We start from the raw sequence: 17,905 nt of genomic DNA, 5'->3' as shown, positions 1-17,905 counted from the left end.
AGCTGCTTCAGGAGTCCCATGAGCCAGCCAGGCCCGATAGAACTCCATCTTCAGCTTGACGGCATCCCTTACCTCCGGTGTCTACCACCGTGTTCAGGGATTGCCGCCGCGACAGGCGCCGGGGACTTTACGGCCGCTGCTCCGGACCGCCGCCCCGGCATTCGGACTCAATGTCCCCAGTCTCCCTTGGGACCGAGCTGAAGCTCTGTCGGAGGCACTGAATAAAGGAGAAAAAAAAAAAAAAAGTCTTGCAAAACCATCCTGGGGGGAGACGAGTTATGAAAAGGGAATCACCCAAAAAAGGTAGGTAAGGTATATGGTAACACCCTGGAAACAGGCCAGGGTACCGCCCCTCTTGAGCAATGAATGTTACTAGTCTCTTTTTAATTATTTTCTATGTATGGTTTTAAGCCTTGAGGTATGTTTTTCTTTAGTGTTTTAAAGGTTCTGCCATGCAGTCTTTATATTAGTTGGTTTTACTGATTTTATTGTTTTATTTTACGCACACACACACACACACACACACACACACACACACACACACACTTTCTGAACCGCCTGTCCCATACAGGGTCGCAGGGAACCGGAGCCTACCCAGCAACACAGGGCGTAAGGCCGGAGGGGACACACCCAGGACAGGACGCCAGTCCGTCGCAAGGCACCCCAAGCAGGACTCGAATTCCAGACCCACTGGAGAGCAGGACCTGGTCCAACTCACTGGACCACCATGCCCCCCATATACACACACACACACACACACACACACACACACACACACACACACACACACTTTTATGAACCGCTTGTCCCACACGGGGTCGCGGGGAACCGGAGCCTAACCCGGCAACACAGGGCGTAAGGCCGGAGGGGGAGGGGACACACCCAGGACGGGACGCCAGTCCGCCGCAAGGCACCCCAAGCGGGATTCGAACCCCAGACCCACCGGAGAGCAGGATGAGGCCCAACCCACTGCGCCACCGCGCCCCCCCCCATAGGTTTTTCAATTCCAATAAAAATTTATTTTGATAAGACGTTTGTGTGCTGATTATTATTTTAATGTCTGAATATAGTATATATTTATTCAGTCTGCTAAAACAACAATTATGTGATAACCAATTACACTTTGAAAATTAGCATTAACTAATGCGTAAGATCTATGACTAAAATATTACTTTCACCACTATACATACATATACATATACACATACATACATACATACATACATAGCTACCTGGATATTCTTTGCCCCTCTGAAAGGACTCTGCAGTGATTTCTGTCTCAGTGATGGCCCTGCCGGAGGTCCGTCTGAAGGATTTCCCTCCTCCTCCTCGTTTCGTTTCTGTTGCAGCTCTGAGTCAGTCCAAGTTCTCTTTTTCGTGTTTTTTTTAATGTGTTTGTATAAGTTTGTGGTGCTGCCCCAGTAGCGAATAGCCTTCCTATACCCATCGCAGTTTGCAATGTTTTCATTTACAGCCGTAAAATAACTCCACACGACGCCCCCCTCTCTCTTTCTCCCTCCAAAACTTGTCACGAGTCACGTGATGGCAAGACAACGAAAAACAGCGGAGCAGGAGCGGTGTATGCGCCCACAGATATGTCTACTCTTTGATGAAACGGGAGCAATGTACGTTAGAGGAGAGAAACTTTAGTTTAAGTATCGATCTCATCAGGCTAGTATCGATCCAATACCAACGGTGGTATCGATACTAGGATCGATCCGCCCACCCCTATTTGAACCCCGTACCCACCACAGCGGGCACAGGCCAAACCTCCCGCACCCCTGCACCACATTCCTCATAGCTAAAATTAACCTTCACATCGACGACACCGAGCGAAACGGCCTAAACCGCTTACTTTCCAGGCGGGTTTTCAACATGAGCTGAGCGAAAGGATTCGGTCTTTCATAAATCGGATATGTATTAATTCTTACCTCTCAATATCCTCCGATCTTCAAGAGAGGGAAAAAGTAAGTGATTAAGACAACACACCAGAGTTAATGATAATGCGTTACAAAATAACGCAACTCTCTCTCTCCCCCCCCCCCCAAACAAACAAACAAACAAACAAACACAAAACAAACAAAGCCTAGATCCTCACGAGTATTCCGAAAGGTGTATAAAAACCCAGACGGACACAGAGGCTCTTCGTTTAACAGCTTATAGGCAACTATGGGTGACTTATACAATTTTACAACGAAGGATGTTGCTCAAGTGTACCACAGCACTTGCCACCCATGGATCTAAAGGCAACAGCTATAACCACTACACTGTCAGTTGTCCCTGAAAGGCTATAACATTAAAGTACATTAGTATGTGCCATTGGGTTGCATTCCATAACACCACCAAAATAAAAATTTGCCTGCTGGTTCAACAAGACAATACATGAAGACAAATGAAACCTTTTGTCAAAAGTTTCTTGGATGGTTGCAAGAACCCCAGTCCAGTACTTACATCTTACCATATTCCTACAACAAATGTACCAAAAACCCTATGAAGCTCTGCATTATAAGCACTGCTGAGATTTACACTGCTGTCAAAGTGCAGTGTCATGAGGCAGACTAAGAAAGAAACTGAAATCTTGTTCTTCCTTTCTGTGGGCCAAGCAGGCAGTAATGATGCTGATCAGGGTTGCAGCAATCTGGAGCCCATCCCAGATTCACTGGGTGCAAGGATGAGACATCATTCCATCACCTGAACTGCAGGTATTTGGACTGTGGGAGGAAACCGGAGCACCTAGGGAAACACCCACACAATCGCGTGGGAAACTACCTCCACGTAGACTGAGCCACAATCGAACCCGAATTGCTCAGGCATTATGAGGTGGTAGCATTACCCTCTGCACCACTGTACCAGCTTGTCACATAAGATCACCCTTTTAAAAGGGCTTAGAAGTGTCAAAATAAAGTACTATTAATCCTTGGCGTCGAGTTAAAAAATATCTTTGTTTTGAAAGGTAGCAGGACTTGCAAACCTATAATCTGGCCATCCTGATATTAAGGCACAGATAGGTAACCAGGATGAGGTTACCATGGTTTCATTGCTGGTACTTGCACATAATGCCGAGCTGTCTGCTTCAGCAGTACGTGCGCTTGTGGGTTGAAGGCAAGGAGAGAGGGGGTCAAGTGGGGCCAGAAATGAGCCGAACCCCCTTCCTTTCCACTTATGGGTGTTCAGAAGCTGGGGAATCTGGAGCACTCCCCTAACCTGGTGGAGATCCTCTCCCATCCTGAGGGGGAACCAGAGCATGTCCCATTGCCACAGGAGAATCCAGTGGAGGTTCGAGGACCAAGTCCACAGGGGAGGCCACAAGAGGTTCAGTGCCCAAACTTGCAGCGGAGTCCATGGGAGGATCAGAATCCAAACTCACGGGGGAATCCATAGCCGCTTCAAGGCCCAAATTTTCAGGACAGACTGAAAGAGGACCGAGGACCAAGTCTGCAGAGGAGTACAGTGCAGGTGCTGTAGAAGTAAACACACCTCGTCCTTTTTGGAAGTATCCAGTTTTTTTAGACTATTTTAAAATTTAGGTGAAACTGAACTATTGTATTGTGAAGACAGTTTTTATAACACTACAGTCATTTTAACAAATTTTCACTACAAATAAAAATGTGGATATTGCAAACTGTCCTTATGTTAAATAACAGCAAAATTGTCTCACCAGATGGGATGGAGCTGTTCTCCTTGTGACAGAACCCTGATTTATACAGTGTTACTCCTCCAACTAGTAACAGCAGTAAAATTATTCCAACTATAATTCCAGCTATAAGAGGGACTCGGCTGATCTCTCCACACTGAGAATCAGACACACTGTCTCCTGGTTTAAGTGTGTAAAGTCCTTGGGATTCGCAGCTGCACGAAAAAACATGTCTAATGTTAGTCATTGCTTTTGCATTAAAATTAAGACAAAACATTGAAAAACACAAAATGTGCTATTCACTGAGTTTTATGAAACTAAACACACGCTCCATGTACAAAAGCAAGAACAGCAACAATCTTACTCTGTGTGTGGCAAACAGGATGTTGAAGATCCATTTGAGTAAGAGTCTTCTAGGCAGTTCTCACACACGGTGTCATTATATTCTGTTCCTACAATAATTACAGTACACAGTATTATACAAAACAATACAAGGGTTTTAAGGAATACACATGCTGTGAACAGTTGTACTTAAACTACAAAAGCAAAAACTCCAGCCAGACCAGGGTGTTTGATGAAGTGTCCAGGTTTGCAGGTTGTGTGTTTCTGTGCTGCTCTACATCCTCCCTCATAAGGATCAGTACAATAGTTCCCTTCCAGGGCTCCACACACTGCGTCTTCAAAGGGTTTACACTCCTTTACTGTCTTTAAACCAAGATCTATTGAAAATATAAACATAGATTCACAAAATCCTCATGAGAAAGTTAAAGAAATGCCATTTAATACAAATACACTATTTGACATCAGTGTATTTATATTAAATGCTATTTAATATAAATACACTGATGTCAAATAGTGTATAACTTCTGTATATATCTGAATAAGTGGTTGAACAGCTTTGTAGTAGAAAACTTGTTCTTGCCTTGATTACAGACCACACAGGGACTGCAAGTATGAAGTCCATGTGGTTTATCAGTGAAAGTGGATACAGGACATGGACGACATATAGTGATGGATGTCGATGTACAATCCTCAGCCACAAAATACCCTAAAAAAAAAAAATATATATATTCACTTGTATATTAACTGGTTTCAAATAAATACTACCCTCAGTAATAAAACATACTGGTAATCTAACAGCTTAGATATGTACATAACATGGATTTACCAGGTGTACACATAGGACAACATCGTCCATCTGTTGCATATTCAGCCCAACCACAGGTAGAACATAGACTGTATGGAACAGTCAGAAGAAGCATCACACAAATCTAGAGAAGTAAAATCAAAGAGACAGAAATTTCTGGTTTGTTTCTATTTTCTGCATACTAATAAAGAAAAGACCAACAAACTGTGTTACTGAGATAACAGGTAAATAGCAGAGACATGAAAAAGATTAAGTTTCCCATTTTACTTGAAACAGAGAAGTAATATTTGCATACCTTAGACAAAAACATAGTCAAATGTTCATAAAATCTCAGTAGGTCATATGAAGTGTTTCAATCCTTTATAGCAGTGCGGTAGTCATTCAACAACTTAAGACCTAAGGAAGAGCAGATTAATCAAGTCAATTATATCACTAAGAGAAAATGATCACCACACACATGCACTGACTACTGAGAAGGCAAGGTAGTGGTTGTGACTGAGAAGGGAGCAGATAATTGGGATAACAGGTTGGAGGGAGGTGTGTAGTGGTGGTTGTTAAGATTAGTGACAGGTGGATAGTAATGGGAGGCGGCTGTTGGAATGTAAGGAAGTCTGGCCTTGTTAATTAGGCAGGTTTAAGTTTGTAGAGTTTGGGCATTTGGTGAGGTAAGATGTATTGTATTGGTTAATTGGGGTGGAAGGGCTGGGATGCCAGACTGCACTACTGAGCCTTCCTGAGGTGTTGTAGGCTTAGTTCAATGACACCAACAAAGTAGCCACTTGACAACCTTAATGAAGTACTCATGTTAGTTGGACTGGGTCTTTGTGTGCAGCTGTTGATAAATACACATGGGGTATAACATCTCGTCCTGTGTAACTTGAATGTCTCTGACTCTCCAAACATCTCAGGGTGCTGTGCTGACCAGTAAATAAGTGATAAATACTCAAGCTTACATGGGTTCAGAAACTCAAATTGCTTCTCTGCCTTTTTGCTACAATCGAACTGCAGTACCGAAGACTTTAGCACAGGCAGAGTGGAGCCTAATATACAACTGTGTGTGTAATAACCACAGCTTTCCTGGGGCGAAACTCTGCTCCATCAAAGGAGTTTTTCATTTTCTGGGTAGCCTGATGCAGCACGCTGAGGCTGTGGGGGAAGTAGGGGGAGATGGGGCTAATCACTTACCCTACTTCTTCCCCTGTGCCCAGCAGTGAGTGGAAGAAATGGCAGAGAAGGACCAATGCTGGAAGACCCCGACCCCCGCCCCCAGCGTACCTGGTCCGCCTTTCCCCTCACTTTCTTTCTCCCTGATAAGGGCAATAAATAAACCCCAAGTCACTTAGATGGACACCCTACCTGGTGTCCCGTCTCCTCTGTTACACCTGCTGGGTTACGGGTGGCTTGTCCATTCACCCCAGAGGGTGATGCAGAGATTTTGTTTGAACTACTATGTACTAGATAGTCCAGAACAGGGTTTTCCTTGAAGATGTTGGGAGCCCCTGGGGAAGACAACAGAGCATTGTTGGAAGGATGCAGGCTTTGAAGAATACCAGCTGCTTCAGCTCAAAGAACCGGGACGATGTCAGATTTCACGAGCAGATCTCTTTCGTTCGTGAAATCATCTTTGGATTCCTGGGACTTCCAGCGGAGGTTATTTCCTGCCTCCAGAGGAATGGGCCGTTGTCCTTCTTCGACGTCACACTGGTGACCGATGAATGTTATCGGAGAGTGTTGGAGACGTGTAGGGTGAGTGCCATGCGTTCCAAGCTGCTCCCCTACTCCATCGTGCCACTCTGGAGGACAGAGCTCTGACTGTCCACGTCTTCAACCCCTTTGTGTCAGCGGATGTCGTGGTAGCTTTCCTGGGGGCTTTTGCCAACTTCTTCCCTGGATACAAAGAAGTCTGGGACCTTCTTGGCATCTGGACTGGACGGAGACGCTTTTTAGTTCATCTGTGTCCCACCCCTGCAGGAACGGACGGGTATAGCCACTCATCAGCATATTTTACTTTGGGCAAGGCAAGAGGCTACCTATTTTATCAAAGCCAGCCTCCCTCCTGCCATTTGTGTCTTTACCAGGCATATATAGAAGAACTTGTAAGACTATGAAGTGCCAGCAATGTTTCTAGATCAGCCACCTGGCCAAGGACTGCATAGGCCCCTGCCGCTCTATCAAATGCGTGGGGGAAGATCTACTCTCCTGCAGAGTAGGGGTGGTGCGGGCAGAGGCGGTGCTGATGGGGGACAGTGTGGAAGCCCACTCATCGTCTGGCAGCGCTGTGGAGGAGCTGGGACCAGGGGTGGGTCCTGAGGTAAGAGAGCGGCTGTCCGAGACCAGCGTGGCACAGTCTCCTTTGCTGGGCACAACTGGGGGGTCCCCGGATGAGGAGAGAGAGAGAGAGAGACAGACACCTGGTCACATGGGCTTTTGTGTGAGTGACCAGGAAGAAGAGCAGGAGAGAGGCTGGATTGATCTCCAGTACTGCACTACGATTGCCGGTTTTAACTGCAACCCCTCTAAAGGGATGAGATCACCGGTACCCGATCATTCAGGTTTATTGGTTGATTTCTCAGGTAGGGTCTCCCCGTGGGTTCAGTTCACCAGGGCCTGGGGAGGAGTCCCACCTGACAGCTGTGGAGGATGGAGCTTTTGTTTGGAAAAACTGATTTTTAACTTGTAAAATTTTGCACCATTTTAGTTTTTAGATGTGCATTTATGAATGTTTTGTTCAATTCAATTTACTTTTATAGAGTGCTCTTCTCACGCAGTGACACAGAGCGCTTTACCCTAGAATGTTTATGGATTTTAATAACGGAGTCAAATCAGTGTCACTTTGACATGGGCACTTGAACTTTTCTTGGGGTGTACTACTTTTTTTTTTGTTTCCAAAAACACTTTTACTAGTTAAAGGTTTTCCTGGCAGAGTGGCTCTTCTATATTTTTAAATATATCACTCTTTGTATTAGTAAAATGACAGGATGTTTGGATGAGTGAACAAGCTCTCATGTTTGTATGGAGAAATGTCTTCATAATGAAATGGTGGGATGTTACTTTCTGTTTGTGATTTGCAATATAGGATAGTGGAGGGTTATAACTTTTCTTAGGGTAAGGGAGACCTATAAACAAGGCTTCAAAAATTTAGGGGTATGAAAAAGACACTAACCTAACCCTGAAATTTTAGTTCTCAAACGAGGAGCAACTAACATTGCACCAGTTTTTAGAAGTTTAGAAATGATTTTTCCCATTTCTTCTCCCTTAGGACCCACGTTGATAATATCTTGCAAAAAAAAAAAAAAAAAAAAAAAAAAAAAAACCTTGTTCAAGTAGTGAAAACATCTTTAATCCAACCTAATATGCATATTGAGTTCTTCATAAGCACATGTTGCAGCATTCCTGCATGTTACTGGAAACAAGCTTGTGAGTCAAGATAACAGGCATGTGCTCTTTATTTACACTTAGATGCTTTTCTCCAAAGCGATGTACAGAGAAATACAATTTGAACATTACAACATCAGGACTGAGATTTTGAATAGAAACCTACCAGCCAGTCCTGAAACTCCCCATCTTTCCTGATGGTGCCGCAAACTGCACACAAACAAAATGACCAGTCAGAACACCAAACTATGTACAGAAATAGCTCTGTGTAAATAGTGGTGCTTAGTGTCCATCAGCTTTCCTCAGCGCTTTTACATTATTTTGTTATATGGGCATGGTATATACACTATAACAACCAGCATTATTTGAGCAGGAAATGTTTAATTGCTTTTGGTGAAATAGGGGGAATAAGGGGGTGTGTGCATCTGCCAAGGGGAAAGAGAGAGAGCCAGGGTCCTGGGGGCGAGAGCACCGTTTCCCTGGTGCCGGTGTTCAAATAAATCGTTTGAGAGGAATACTGCCTCTCCGTCGTCCTTCACCCCATCCAAACCCACGCCGCTGCGCGCCACAATGCATCATTTTTAATAATGCAACGTAATACATTCCTGATAAATCGAAAAAATGCCTTTCACATCAGGACACTGAACAAAACGACCAAAATAGAAATTTCCTAGGTGGGTTTTCAGCATCCCACTTGGGGTGCCTTGTGATGGACTAGCGTCCCACCCTGGGTGTGTCCCCTCCAGCCCTGCACCCTGTGCTGCCAGGTTAGGCTCCGGTTCACCGCGACCCTGTAGGGGACAAGCGGTTTCAGACCGCGTGTGTGTGTTCTCTATTTTATAGATGAGCTGAGCGAGGAAAAGGAACCGAGAGGCCACAGAACCAGACCGGGCCTCCATATAGCAGAGCGCTGCAAATTGTGGAGCAGAAGAATAAATAATCTCCCTACTGACTCAAACATCTAAGTCTTCACAGAAAGTAGATTCTCTGTTGGACCTTATTACATATGTGATCCACATGATCTGACCAGGATAAAAGCACTATCCCCACACACTCCCAAATATTTGAAGGATGAGGACTGCTTTATAGATTTATTGTAAATGACAACTGGGGCTGGTGTGAGCTGTGTGGCTCGATCAAAAAAAAAAAAAAAAAAAAAAAAAAAAAAAAAAAAAAAAAAAAAAAGTATTCAACTCTACAGCAAAGGCCACCTCCGTTTTTACCAATGAGGTCTGTTTACGGGGCATACGTGCCATGCTTTTCATGGTCTCCCACATTTTTCTGGGATTGTTAGCCTTAAGAAACTCTTCTAGATATCTTATAGCCTTTGCCTTCCTGATTTTTATCTCTCACCTCCCTTGTTCCTCTTTTGCAGCTCCAATTTATCCTTATTTTTAAAGGCCATTTTCCTCTGATTCCTCATTACATTTCACATCTTTGGTTATGTAGAATTTATTAGAGTACACTTTAATTGGTTTTGTGGGAATAATAGACTCAACACAAAAATTGATGTAATCAGTCGTAACTGAGCATGCTGAGCCCAAAGTGCCCTCCCTCAGCACCTCCCAGTCCGTACAGTCAAAGCAGGCTCCCAGAGTCTCTTTGCTGTCCTGTGTCCAGTGCCTTACCACTCTATTCAAAGGTTTATTACTTTTTAGTTTGGTCCGATAAGTTGGAATAAGATACACCACATTATGATCAGAGTTGGCTTTGGTGGTCTGCTTCAGGAATGATAGGCATTACTAGTCTACAACAGCACTCATTTATGTAAATGAACACACACACACACACACACACACACACACACACACACACACACACACACACACGCTTTTCCCAGAGCTTTTGTTCCTATCTGCTCGTATAAATGAAAAGCCGTTTATATCATCAGAGAGAGAGTCTGGGGCAGCCGCTTGCAGCAAAGCTTCAGTAAAACAAAGAAGGGCAGCCTCTCGAAATTCAAAAGCATACCTCGCATATGTCCTTATCTCTTCCATTTTATTCTGATGAATGGAGCGCAGGTTAGCCAGGATTATAGCAGGTAGTGCCGGTCTAGATCCCCGTGACCGGAGTCTCCTCCTGATTGATTCCTCCCCGTCTGTCGCGCTTTCTCCTCCGCCGGGCTGCTGATCTGCTGGACTCGCCACAACCGAAAGCCGTCGACCCGGCCGGTCCGCCTCTCAGTCCGTCCTGCCGGTCGTTTCAGATCATTCGGAATGTTGTCCAGTAGCCCGGGTGCCGCTTGGTCTGTCAATCCCATTGGAACCCGGAGAGCCAGGAGTGCGTTTCCACCAGAACTAATCAATCACTGGGTGTCTGTGTCGCACTAGGCCAACGCTCGAGGCCATGGTATCTTGGCAACGTCATACGCCCGGCGTTTACACAAACAAACACAGTCCGTTAAACAGTATGACCTCCACCACACACGCAAAATAACATCCACATGCTTTTGAAGTCTAATTAAAAGGATATACAAAGCAATCACGAAAAAACAAAACAAAAAAAAACACACCAAGACACCAGATTGCTAGCAGGTAAGCGAGTCGCCAGATGAGCGGCGCCCATCGGATATGTATTCATTCTTACCTCTCAACCTCCGATCTTCGGATTTAACAACAATTTGCTTAAATTTCGTTACGAAGCATCTTGTGGCAGACTGTGGACGAATCACTTTTGTTATTTAACACTTTCCACCTCAGTCCGTCCAGAATGCTGATTTGTTCCTCGGGAGAAGAGAGAAAAAAAAAGGGGGGGGGGGGGGGGGGGGGGTAGGGATTTGCACAGTAAAACAGGGTAACATTGCAAAGATGAGGCCGCACCACCCTGTTACACTCCACACTGCGTCCCTTTAAAAATGGCCGCGAACAGCTGCAGGATACGAGCTGCGAGGGTCTCTATTTGCGGTCCTTTAATAGCCGCGAAGACCGACGCTGAATTCTGATTAGTCCGTATAAGAGACGAGACAGGAGATACAGCCACTCCTAGCTGTGGGCTTTTATTTGCTAGACAGCGGAGAAGGAAGGAAGATAGGGAGGGAAGGGGAGCAGGGAGGAAGGGGAGCGGGGCGGGGAAGAAATCGGGAATGAAATCAGCCTCAGCTGTGGCTGCCTTAACCCCGTCTCCGTCCCCTCCCCAGGCAACCTCGGCGTGCTACAGTCAGTTATTGGTCAAGTGGTGACTTGATTTAGGAAGTCACGTTTCCAGTCGGTAACAAAGACATTGAGGTCAATTACCCCCAATACCACTCGGGGCTGCAGGAATACTGGTCCACAGCTCCCGTTTTAGTTAAAATGAGAAATAGGAATATTTTGTAACGGCCGGCGTGAGGGGAGCTCTAATAGCTTCGTGTAAATAGTTCATATTACTCTTCATGTATGTACAGTTGGGTGCGTGTTGTTCTGCTTCGTTGTCATTCTGTTTATGCTAGTGGTTAAGAGGGGAATTCTGGGGAGTTCTGGGGGTAACCCCTTAACCGTGGAGCATGGTAGAGGGGCTGGGAGTGACCCAGGCCAGGGGGATTCTCCATTGTTCGGTACCGCTTGTACTGTCTGAAGGGTCTTTGTTAAGGTTGCTGGTGAAAGACATGTATCCGTTCAATAAAGAGCACATTCCTTTTACCCTGACTCATGAGCCAATTTATAATAGCTCCATGGGGAGAATGCTACATTATTGTAGGGACTGCTAGAATCTTTGAATGTGACCCTGCTCTGGGCAGTCTGTGGTTTGTCAGTGAAAGTGGATCCAGTACAGGGAACACAGGAGGTACTGGTCTGTTCTGTACAGTGTTTGTACACATGGGACCCTAAAATAGTAAGACATGGGTTATTTGTAGCACTTTTCAATTTATAGGGCAATGATACACTAGTAAGGGGGCGCGATGGCGCAGTGGGTTGGACCGGGTCCTGCTCTCCGGTGGGTCTGGGGTTCGAGTCCCGCTTAGGGTGCCTTGTGACGGACTGGCGTCCCGTCCTGGGTGTGTCCCCTCCCCCTCTGGCCTTACGCCCTGTGTTGCCAGGTTAGGCTCCGGTTCTCCGCGACCCCGTATAGGACAAGCGGTTCAGAAAATGTGTGTGTGTGTGTGATACACTAGTAAGAAACTGTACACTTACCTGGTTTACACATAGGACAGCACTTCGGTCCTATTTTATATTCAGCTGCTTTACATCCTTTACAGACACAGCTGAGGGGCAGGAGAAATACTGAAACCATCTGGGAAAGGAGAAAAAATGTTATGATATATCCAGGTTTCATCTGGGTATCAAAAATCAAATATTAATTAAATGACATGTGTTTCCAGTGTACCTGTAGATGCTGTTTCTTATTTCGAATTTAGTTCCGTGTTCATAAAATCAGAGCCACAATGATCCAAATGCATCTTTATATACAGAAAAGTGCATTTCAGAGTGAGGTTTCTGCACATTGGTTTTTACTGTTCACTGTTTTCAAAACGGGGGGCGCGGTGGCGCAGTGGCGCAGTGGGTTGGACCGGGTCCTGCTCTCTGGTGGGTCTGGGGTTCGAGTCCCGCTTGGGGTGCCTTGTGATGGACTGGCGTCCCGTCCTGGGTGTGTCCCCTCCCCCTCTGGCCTTACGCCCTGTGTTTCCGGGTAGGCTCCGGTTCCCCGTGACCCTGTATGGGACAAGCAGTTCTGAAAATGTGTGTGTGTGTGTGTGTGTGTGTGTGTGTGTGTGTGTGTGTGTGTGTGTTTTCAAAACACTGTGCCAATACTGCTTGTAGTTGCCACTTGCAGAGAAATGGCCTTGCACTACTGACTATGCAAGCTGAATTTGAAACTCAGTAACTGAATTTACATTTTTGCCAGGTGTAATATACCACAGACTTGCCTATCCATGATAAATTTGCATGAAAGGAAGATATGCTTGTTTGAGAACCCAGTATCATAAAGTGCACTAATAATAAAGGACTGGACATTTGAAACAACCACATATAACGTGATATCGTTGTGAAAAATGTATACATTCACTAAAGACTGAGGTTCCCCTGGTGTTCATCACTGCTATGACTTTCTCACCATTTTTCTTGCATAGAAACTTCTACCACATTTTACTGAAATCAGTGTCATTCTGTTACATCAGTTTCAGTTTAACTGTGGATTCAGTGCTGAGGAATGAAGTAAAACCTTTACACTCACTTTGGTAACATGAACCACAGCTGCTCTACTTGAGAAATCCACCCCATTTCATGTCCAGAGAGGAGACGCCGGCTGGAAGTTCGCGCGCGTTCTTACAGTTGTTATTAGAAATGTTTGTGTCTCCGGTTGTGGACGAGTCAGCAGCCCGTCTTATTCATTAACACCTTAATAAACCCCAGACCTTCAGGAATCATCCATAGTGCGGTTTTGTGCTCATTCTGACCAATACAGTATATAAAACAAAGTGAATGTATACTACATTTACACAAAGAAGCATTCACAACAAAATACTGTACTCTTATCCCCCGCTGCCCAGTCTGAATTCCTTTGTTCCTGTTGATTTACGCAAAAAACCAGGTGATAAAATTTTTTTTTTTTTCCTTTCTTAGGCGGGCAATGTTCAGTTTGTTCGAATGCTCGCCCCAAAATTACCCTCAATAATGCCTAATGTCATAAGGACAAAGTAAAGTAATGACGTAAAAGTTAAAGCAGGAAAATGAGCCCAATTTTATGGAAATTCGAGTGGAAAACATCAGCAACGCTTTGCTTTAGGTGTTTTAATCCTTTGCTGAATAATAACTTGAAAAAGGCTTATTAAAACTCGTAGACTTCCATGGTTGCTTTCAACTGAGAGTTTTGTACTTCTGGATTAACGACACGGCGCAGTTTAATTCAGAAGTACAAAACTCCCAGTCAGTTGAAAAACACTGTTTTATGTCTGTTACAGGAAACCGACCTTAGATGATGAGTAAAAATGTGATTTATTTCACCACGAGTCGAATGACAGAACACGGTTCAGAATTTAGTCGTTCAGAAAGTTCTAAGAGTTTTTTTTTCCACTGCGGGAGAAGAGACATCCATCCATCTTCCTCCACTATCCGGGGCCAGGTCGCGGGGGCAGCAGTCCAAGCAGAGTCCTCCAGATTTCCCTCTCCCCGCACACCTCCTCCAGTTCCTCTGGGGGAACCCCAAGGCGTTCCCAGGCCAGCCGGGAGACATAGTCTCTCCAACGTGTCCTGGGTCTGCCCCAAGGCCTCCTCTCAGTGGGACATGCCCGGAACACCTCACCAGGGACGCGTCCAGGAGGCATCCGGAACAGATGCCCGAGCCACCTCAACTGGCTCCTCTCGATGCGGAGGAGCAGCGGCTCTACTCCGAGCTCCTCCCGGGTGACTGAGCTCCTCACCCTATCCCTAAGGGTGCGCCCAGCCACTCTGCGGAGGAAACTCATTTCTGCCGCTTGTATCCGCGATCTCATTCTTTCGGTCATGATCCAGAGTTCATGACCATAGGTGAGGGTAGGAACGTAGATCGACTGGTAAATTGAGAGCTTCGCCTTACGACTCAGCTCCTTCTTCACCACAACAGACCGGCACAATGACCGCATTACTGTGCGCACCGCACCGATCCGTCTGTCAACCTGCCGCTCCATTTTTCCCTCACTCATGAAAAAGACCCCGAGATACTTAAACTCCTCCATTTGAGGGAGCAACTCCCCCCTAACCCGGAGGGAGCAATCCACCTTTTTCCGACTGAGAACCATGGCCTCGGATTTGGAGGTGCTGATTCTCATCCCCACCGCTTCGCACCTGGCTGCAAACCTCTCCAGTGCACGCTACAAGTCTTGATTCGATGAAGCCAACAGGACCACGTCGTCCGCAAAAAGCAGAGACGAGATCCTGCGGCCACCAAAACAGACACCCTCCATTCCCTGGCTGCGCCTAGAAATTCTGTCCATGAAGTAATGAACAGAATCAGTGACAAAGGGCAGCCCTGGCGGAGTCCAGCATGCACCGGGAACAGGTCTGACTTATTGCCGGCAGTGCGAACCAAGCTCCTGCTCCGGTCATACAGGGAACGAACAGCCTGTAGCAGTGAGCCCTGAACCCCATAATCCCGAAGTACCTCCCGCAGGATGCCACGAGGGACACGGTCGAATGCCTTCTCCATGTCCACAAAACACCTATGGACTGGTTGGGCAAACTCCCATGAACCCTCCAACACCCTAGTGAGGGTATAGAGCTGGTCCAGTGTTCCACGGCCAGGGCGAAAACCGTATTGCTCCTCCTGAATCCGAGGTTCGACTATCGGTCGGATTCTCCTCTCCAGTACCCTGGCATAGACTTTCCCAGGGAGGCTGAGGAGTGTGATCCCCCTATAGTTGGAACACAATCTCCGGTCCCCCTTCTTAAAAAGGGGGACCACCACCCCGGTCTGCCAGTCAAGAGGCATCGTTCCCGAGTTCCACGCAATGCTGCAGAGGCGTGTCAACCAAGACAGCCCCACAACATCCAGAGACTTGAGAAACTCGGGGCAAATCTCATCCACCCCCGGAGCCTTGCCACCGAGGAGTTTTTTGACTACCTCAGCAACTTCAGCCAGGGTAATGGACGAGTCCCCCTCCGAGTCCCCGGCCTCAGCTTCCTCTACAGAAGGCGTGTCAGAGGGATTGAGGAGATCCTCAAAGTACTCCTTCCACCGCCCGACGACATCCTCAGTTGAGGTCAGCAGCGCACCACTTCCACTGTAAACAGTGTTGGTGGAACACTGCTTCCCCCTTCCGAGTCGCCAGACGGTTTGCCAGAATTTCTTTGAGGCTGACCGAAAGTCTTTCTCCATGGCCTCACCGAACTCCTCCCAGGCCCAAGTTTTTGCCGCGGCAACTGCCAGAGTCACGTTCCATCTGGCCCGCCGGTACCCGTCAGCTGCTTCAGGAGTCCCATGAGCCAGCCAGGCCCGATAGAACTCCTTCTTCAGCTTGACGGCATCCCTTACCTCCGGTGTCCACCACCGTGTTCGGGGATTGCCGCCGCGACAGGTGCCAGAGACTTTATGGCCGCAGCTCTGAACCGCCGCCCCGACAATGGAGGTGTGGAACATAGTCCATTCGGACTCAATGTCCCCTGTCTCCCTCGGGACTTGGTTGAAGCTCTGTCGGAGGTGGGAGTTGAAGACCTCTCTGACAGGGGCCTCCGCCAAACGTTCCCAACAGACCCTCACTATGCATTTGGGCCTGCCAGGTCTGTCCAGTTTTTTCCCCCGCCATCGAATCCAACTCACCACCAGGTGGTGATCAGTTGACAGCTCAACCCGTCTCTTTACTCGAGTGTCCAAGACATATGGCCGAAGGTCAGAAGAAACGACTACAAAGTCGATCATCGACCTCCGACCTAGGGTGTCCTGGTGCCAAGTGCACTGATGGACACCCTTATGCATGAACATGGTGTTTGTTATGGATAAACCATGACTAGCACAGAAATCCAATAACAACTCACCACTCGGGTTCAGCTCAGGGAGGCCGTTCCTCCCAATCACGCCCCTCCAGGTGTCACTGTCGCTGCCCACGTGGGCGTTAAAGTCCCCCAGTAGAACGACAGAGTCCCCGCGCTTTCCAGCACGCCCCCCAGGGACTCCAAAAAGGCCGGGTACTCTACACTGCCGCTACGCGCATAAGCGCAAACGACAGTGAGAGACCGTTCCCTGACCCGAAGGCGCAGAGAGACGACCCTATCATTCACCGGGGTAGACTCCAACACATGGCGGCTGACCTGGGGGGCTATTAACAAGCCCACACCGGCCCGCCGTCTCTCACCCTGGGCAACGCCAGAATAGTGGAGAGTCCACCCCTGGTCGAGAAGAGTGGTTCCAGAACCCAAGCTGTGAGTGGAAATGAGCCCGACTATATCTGGACGGTATCTTTTAACCTCCTGCACCAGCTCAGGCTCCTTCCCCGCCAGTGAGGTGACATTCCAAGTCCCAAAAACCAGAGTTGGCGCCCGAGGTTTGGGTCGGCCCGGGCACTCGGCCCTGACCACCGCCCAAATCACAACGCACCAGCCCCTTACGGTCTCTCCGGCAGGTGGTGAGCCCACCGAAGAGCGGCTCCACGTCATGGCTTCGGGCTGAGCCCGGCCAGGCCCCGTGGGCATAGACCTGGCCACAACACCATGGCGATCTTCTTGCTGTTTCACCTGGGTCTGACAGCGAAGAAGGTGCTCTTTGACAGCTCGCCACACCTCTCTACTGTTCTGGTACCACGCATCCACAGCGGGAACGTCACTTGATCCTGGGTGCCAGGGGAACAAGGGAGACTGGTTCCCTAAAACACACTGGAAGGGGGGAACACCCTGTGGAGGTGTGAGTCAAGGTGTTGTGCGCGTAGTCAGTCCATGGGAGATACCTGACCATTTGATGGGGATTTCCCATACAGTAGCTGTGCAGGAAGCACCCTACAGCTTGCTGCAGTCTCTCCACCTGTCCATTAGCCTGGGGATGATAACCGAACATCAGGCTTACAGTTACCCCCAATTTCTTCCAAAAGGCCTTCCATAGTTGGGAGGCCAGGTCTGTAGGTGATGGTAAAGTTAAAACGAGAAAAGAAGAGTGCCCACCTGGCTTGTCAAGGATTGAGGCATTAGGCAGTTTGTAAGTATTCCAGGTTTTGTAATTTGTAAAGACCACAAAGGGGTATTTGACCCCTTCCAGCCAGTGGCGCCATTCTTCCAGGGCCAGTTTGATAGCAAGGAGTTCTCGGTTACACACACATTTTCTGAACCGCTTGTCCTATACGGGGTCGCGGAGAACCGGAGCCTAACCCG

The 17,905-nt window shown here is 47.3% G+C and overlaps 1 protein-coding gene and 1 long non-coding RNA gene across 14 annotated transcripts in view; both read right to left on the bottom strand.

Moving 5' to 3' along the window:
* Positions 1-2,144: 2,144 nt before the first annotated feature.
* Positions 2,145-17,905, bottom strand: part of LOC108922349 (tumor necrosis factor receptor superfamily member 14-like) — a 65,416-nt gene continuing 49,655 nt past the window's right edge. For 7 of the 12 annotated variants that reach the window (XM_029249772.1, XM_029249777.1, XM_029249773.1 and 4 more), the window contains 3 exons: positions 3,999-4,086; positions 3,659-3,849; positions 2,145-3,483 (listed from right to left, as the gene is read on the bottom strand). In XM_029249772.1, the coding sequence (XP_029105605.1) occupies positions 3,200-3,483; positions 3,659-3,849; positions 3,999-4,086 (563 nt within the window). In that variant the 3' untranslated portion in view covers positions 2,145-3,199. The remainder of the gene's footprint in view (positions 3,484-3,658; positions 3,850-3,998; positions 4,087-17,905) is intronic. The other 5 variants (XM_029249780.1, XM_029249779.1, XM_029249782.1 and 2 more) reach the window with 3 other exon arrangements.
* On the bottom strand, positions 4,563-8,387 carry LOC108922339 (uncharacterized). 2 transcript variants are annotated; one of them, XR_003797418.1, is made up of 6 exons: positions 8,323-8,387; positions 6,919-7,147; positions 6,138-6,746; positions 5,077-5,177; positions 4,803-4,905; positions 4,563-4,682 (listed from the first exon to the last, which is right to left on the bottom strand). It is a non-coding gene; the product is annotated as an uncharacterized LOC108922339 (long non-coding RNA). The 2 variants fall into 2 exon arrangements; XR_003797417.1 differs by having other exon boundaries at positions 6,138-7,147.

The sequence above is a fragment of the Scleropages formosus genome, chromosome 2 (assembly GCF_900964775.1).
Source record: "Scleropages formosus chromosome 2, fSclFor1.1, whole genome shotgun sequence".
In the NCBI taxonomy this organism is placed as follows: Eukaryota; Metazoa; Chordata; class Actinopteri; order Osteoglossiformes; family Osteoglossidae; genus Scleropages; species Scleropages formosus.
This window is presented reverse-complemented; position numbering and strand designations above follow the sequence as displayed.